General features: G+C 46.4%; 1 protein-coding gene across 4 annotated transcripts; it reads right to left on the bottom strand.

The window, feature by feature from the left end:
* Window positions 1-296: 296 nt before the first annotated feature.
* Window positions 297-5,904, bottom strand: LOC146058170 (E3 ubiquitin/ISG15 ligase TRIM25-like). Of its 4 annotated transcripts, none has more exons than XM_083170244.1 (2): window positions 5,753-5,904; window positions 297-2,733 (listed from the first exon to the last, which is right to left on the bottom strand). In XM_083170244.1, exon 2 carries the CDS (start codon window positions 2,723-2,725, stop codon window positions 869-871), a length of 1,857 nt encoding a protein of 618 aa, XP_083026370.1. In that variant the 5' UTR covers window positions 2,726-2,733; window positions 5,753-5,904; the 3' UTR covers window positions 297-868. The 4 variants fall into 4 exon arrangements, with proteins under 4 accessions (XP_083026370.1, XP_083026371.1, XP_083026368.1 ...); XM_083170245.1 differs by having other exon boundaries at window positions 297-2,727; window positions 5,753-5,877; XM_083170242.1 differs by lacking the exon at window positions 5,753-5,904 and adding an exon at window positions 5,595-5,739.

The raw sequence follows: 5,904 nt of genomic DNA, 5'->3' as shown, positions 1-5,904 counted from the left end.
CTTGTGCTTCCATGACTCTTATTTTTATTTATTTATGAACAGTTTCTTATATAGCGCAGCATATTCCGTTGCACTTTACTTGCTGTGTGATGTCATGAAGTTACGTGCGCCCTGCAAGTGATGCGGCTGCTACTGGGCTAATGACGAGTCCCCGCTCTGCACTTCTAGATGGACCCTGATTAAGTTATTATTACTCAAGCGCCAAGAACCACTTAGATTGTCCAAGATTTGTGGTAAAGAGATACAAGTTTATTTAAATACTGCAACAAATGGCTCTGGCTTCTCATCAAGCGCGGTGTAGTCAGAGCACATGTACATAAACAGATATACATGCTACCCAACAAGAAATCAGTTAATACACTGAGCACGCAAACGTTGTTGTGTGATACAGGAGGCTCATCTTATTCCGTATAATAATTACCAGATACAGGAACTTATCAAAGTCTTACGGTTTCCAATAACACCAACATTTCAAAGACAGTATAACGGTAATGATCCTTATTATTAGCTAATAGTAAATTAAGACACCCAAGCATATCAGGGAATAAGTAACAGCATCCAAGTGCACCAGAGATGCAATATTCCGGCCAAATTGGGACATTATTTAAAACGTGAATCATTTACAAGGCATGGTTTTGCGTTGTAAAATAACTGCCGCTATTAAAAACCGCCCCAGTTCGGCTGGCATCCCGCGACCTCAAACGCTATTACATATGCCCCATTTGTGCAACTCCAATTTGTGAATTCAAATACAACCCATTTGTTGTCCCTCCCGGTGATGTTGCCGGTCTCATACAGGGATTGGATGTAATAAGGCATCCGGCATAGCTGCTGGACTCGCACCTCATTACATATGGCCTGGGGTGTTTTATGATAATTTCTCAGAGAGCATGACTATCTGAGATATACCGGAATCTTTCCCTAAACATAATACAACATGAAGGGGCTCAGTGAAGGTGGCAGTGAAGGTGTGTATGTGTCTCATCTGCTCATATGGATCATAAAAGGACAGCTGTCCGGCCTCATAGTCCAGATACATCCCCACCTTAGTAGAAGGAAAAGCAGGCAACCGGATCTCTTTGCGGTCATGTATCATTGAACACCGGTTATACCAACCCCTACACAAAGCCCAGGACTTGTCATTATAACCAATGTGTGACTGTTCTCCTCTCCTGTCTATACTGGGATAGCACAACCCAACACTCCACCACCCGCCATCACTGACCGTCATTTCCAAGTAATGTCGCCCTGAGGAAAAGCTTGTGGTGCTTAGAACCTGGTTATAAAGCTGGAATCTCCCTGATGTTTCTGGATGTTTCTGGCTTTTACCTGACCAACTTGCATAGGTTTGGTCTACACTCACACTTATATTATTGGCAGCTGTGTTTACATCCAGTCTTATAGGTGTAGATTTGTGCACATAGAGCCCTAATTTTACACCAGTTAGAATATCAGCTTCTGTATGACCAGCTGGAATTACACCCGGTGCTAGGTTTGTAGACTCTGGAACCTGGTTTCCTTTCTTTACAGCTGTAATTACATCAGATTCTGTATTAGACGCTGGGTTTCCACCCAGAGCCTTTTCAGTAGCATCTAGAACATGGTTTCCCTTCCCTACAGACGTGACTAGACCAGATTCTGCATCACCTGCTGGGCTTACATCCTGCGGGTGGTCAGTAGATTCCTGCACATAGATCCCGTTCTTTATACCAGATATTATATCATATAACATGTGTAATGTCTCTGAGACATGACCCACATCCAGCTCTCCTGCACCACGGACCTGGTTATCTCGTCTGTCTCTGTCCTCAGCATCACACCAGTCACCTGCGCCTGGTTCCTGTAAGACAGTCACTGGGTCAGATATGTTACACAGCTCCTCAATGTGACGCATCTTCCCGGACAGCTCGTCCTTCTTTATTTCCAGCTGCTGGATCAGATCAGACACTGGGAGTGCAGCGCGCTGTTCCTGCCTGGAGATCTCACTCAGGACTCTCTTCTCCATGTCTTCCAGTTGTCTCTTGATGTCTCTAAACAGGGCAGTGACTGTCTCTTTTACACCAGCTGCTTTTTCCTGATCACCCATCCTGCGCTCCTGCAGTCTCTGGACTCTTTTCTCAGCCTCCTCTCTCTTTATTGACAGTTTCTGCAGAACATTCTTCAGCTTCTCCTTCTTCTTCACAGAGGCCTCATCCAGTAACTCCACATGGTGTCCCCGGTGTTCTCCGGCCAAACTGCAGGACACACAGATACAGGCCGTGTCCTCAGTGCAGTAATACTCCAGGACCTTCTTATGGACGGAGCATTTCCTGTTCTCCAGGGAGGTGGTGGGATCGGATAAGACGTGTTCTGCTGACTTGCTGTGTACTCTCAGGTGTTTGTCACAAAGAGAAGCCTCACAATGCAGACAGGACTTAGCAGCAGGTACAGGAGAGTCCACACAATAGGTGCAGAAGATCCCAGACTTGTCCTGTTCTGGCTGAGTGGACAGGAAACTCTGCACTATGTTACACAGAGTTATGTTTCCCTGCAGCGCAGGACGCTCCTGACACTCTGCTCTGCAGTCAGGGCAGCTATAAACTCCAGAACCCTCCTGGGCATCCAACACTTTCTCAATACAGACCCGGCAGAAGTTGTGGCCACATCTCAGGGTCACTGGATCTGTATAAATGCTCAGGCAGATGGAACAGTCCAGCTCCTTTCTCAGATCAGCAGCAGACGCCATCACTGCAGCTGGAGGGAGAAATGAAAGTGAAAGTCTATGAGAATCAGGAACCACAGAGGGCGGTGGATGCTGCCTCTCTGGTTACAGCTATGGGCGCAGTGGCAGTCAGGGAACTAGGGAAGGACATTTACCCTGCACAGCACCAGTTACCTACTGTAGATTGCAATCAGCGGTGCTAGAATTTATTAACCCATACTTGCCTACTTTTAAAGCCTCCTCTCTGGGAGAACCCAGGAGAGGAAACTGTCAGCAGCACTTCTGGGGGCGGGGCTTGATGTAGACATCATAAAGCCCCGCCCATTACGGTAAATCCCGCAATTTGCGGGTCTTCGAGGAGGGGGCGGGTTAAAATAAATTTGCAGATTTAGCCCCTCCCCTGAAAAGCAGCAAATCACAGGAAATTACGCTGCCGCAGGGGAGATGCGGGGGGGACCTCCGGTATCCGGGAGGGTTGCTCAACTTTTTCGGGAGCCTCCAGGCCATTCCGGGAGGGTAGGCAACCCTGTGCCCCTTTGCTGCTGAGTCTATTTACAGCCCTGTGCTAAGCCAACATAAATATCAGTATCTTATGTCAGAGACTTTGCTTATCCCACCTAAACACAGAAAAAGATCATTTACCCAGAATGTTTTTGTTTTTTTATTGAAATGCAAGGGGCAGATGTGACTGGCTAATATTCTCTGCAATGCACTGTGATATATGTCTGAACTATACAAATAACAGTTAATAAATATATGAATGAATGCGTTTATTTTATTTCTTTGACCATTACCAACAGTGGTCGAAGTGGAAATTCTGAAGTGGGGGGGGGGGGGGGGGGTGTGTGTGTGTGTGTTATGGAAAAGTAAAACATGTAGTTTTGCAGGCGCTCCGGAGCAGGGGATGTGGCCACTCAAAATGGGGCAGGTCCTTAAGTGTAGCTACTACACCATTTCCCCTTATACACATTACTCACCACAATAATAGGATCACTTATACTCTCTAGTACTAGAGCCCCTTACATATTATGCCACACACACTGAGCTAAAAGTCACATTATGCGGAGGAGGTGGCTGTGTTCTGCTGTGGCAGAGGCCTGTGGTGCAGCTCTAGCTGTAAGTCCCCCCTTTCCCTCTAGTCCACCTATGGCTGCCATCATATAATTGGATGTAGACTGTTGCATGAGCCTATATCCAATTTGAGGCACAGTGTGATATGGAATTTAGCACACTCTAGGGCACAGTATGAGGCACAAGAGGGGATAACATTAGGTACAGGCTGAGGTACAACACTGTATACCGGCTGCTGCATAGGATGGGGCATACAATGGGGCACATGATGTAGCACAGGATAGGGCATAATATTGGGTACAGGTTATTTCATAGGATGGAGCAAAGGCTGGAGAATAAGATGGGACATTCTGTACGATGGAGTACAGGATACTACAAAGGCATAAGATGGGGCACAGGCTGGGGCATAAGATGGGGCAGCAACTGCAGCATAGGGAGGACGAGGCACAGGCTGGGGCATAGGTAGTACGGGGGTGGGTAAAAGCCGGAAACATAGTAAATGCATTGAAAAAGCCGGAAACCATGTAAAGTGTATTAGAAAAGCCGGAAATCATAGCAAATGCATCGAAAAAGCCGGAAACTATGTAAATTGTATTGGGTTGTGATCATTGGATAGACAGCAAGTAGGTCAACAAGCATTAGGTCGACATGACTGAAGGTCGACATGCAGGAATGTTGACAGGACTGAATGTTGACGTGGGTCAGGTCGACATGTCATTAGGTCAATACAGGCATTAAACCATGTAAAGTGTATTAAAAAAAAGCTGGAAATCATAGTTAATATATTGAAATAGCCAAACACCATGTAATGTGTAGTAGAATAGCTGTAAATCATTGCAAATGATTTGAAAAAGCCAGAACATAGTAAATGCATTGATAAAGCATATGCAATCTATGGTAAATGGGCCCTGTTGTATTGAGCAGCAGCAGCTTCTTGTATATAGCATTGGCTAGAGAAAAACAAATATGTTTATTGTATAGGGTCACGAACCTGTCAGCTAAGGCTTTTTCAATGCATGTACTATGATTTCCGGCTTTTCCAATACACTTTACATGGTTTCCGGCTTTTTCAATGCATTTACTATGTTTCCGGCTTTTACCCTCTTCCGGTAGTAAGTGGCTATTTGAAGGGAGTCATAAAAGCTTTGGCCAAACACTGCTGGCCTATGTGAAGTTAATTATGGTTTTTGCGAGGTGAGTAGTCAGACAATACTGTATCTATATCCTTTACAGCTGTCTGTGGCACGGAAATAGTCACTACGGGGGCCGTGTAGACTGCAGGGGCTATGTACACTACAGGAGCTATGCACAATACAGGGGCTGTGTACACTACAGGGGCTATGTACACTACAGGGGCTATGTACACCACAGGGGCTATGTACACCACAGGGGCTATGTACACCACAGGGGCTATGTACACCACAGGGGCTATGTACACCACAGGAGCTATGTACACCACAGGAGCTATGTACACTACAGTGGCTATGTACAGGGGCTGTGTGCACAACAGGGGCTATGTAGTGACTATTGGGAAATGAGTCAGTATCTGGTAATGTATTGGTTACTATTCCTAGCCTCTAGTAATATTACTAGAAACAGATAAAGTCACTGGCATGATATTAACTCATGTGGACTGCAGCTGATATATTGCACTATGAATGGAGGGATAGAATAATGTGATTGGGGCCTGTGCAAGGTCAGTGTGTAACAATGTGTCGCAGGCTTGGACGCTCCCTCCAATCATCATTATCCCCCTCCCCAATTCCCTCTCACGCCACTGCATGCAATGCTCCACACTAGCGACCCTCTTTGTCCCGAGTACCTGATAGGGGATGCTAGAACGCTCTGGCCAGAAGATTAGCTTCCCTGTAACCCCTTCCCTGCCAGGCAGCGGGGGATGGGTGGTCTCCTCCTGACTAGTAATAAAGCAGCAGCAGAGCACACACTACTGCTGCTGCTATCACCACCATCCGTCCTCACCTCTTTGATGAAATGCAGGCTGCTATGTGGCATCCACTCCTGGGCGGAGCTAACCTCTGACCCGGGGATTAACCCTACCACTGCTCAATGCATTTACATTGTCAGCAAACTGGGATCACTTGAGTCACAGCTGCCTTGAAGTTCCCGCTGCT

This window comes from Crinia signifera, chromosome 2 (genome assembly GCF_055691185.1).
Source record: "Crinia signifera chromosome 2, ASM5569118v1, whole genome shotgun sequence".
Lineage (NCBI taxonomy): Eukaryota > Metazoa > Chordata > Amphibia > Anura > Myobatrachidae > Crinia > Crinia signifera.
Note: the sequence above shows the minus strand (reverse complement) of the source record. Positions and strands in the feature narration are given on the sequence as shown.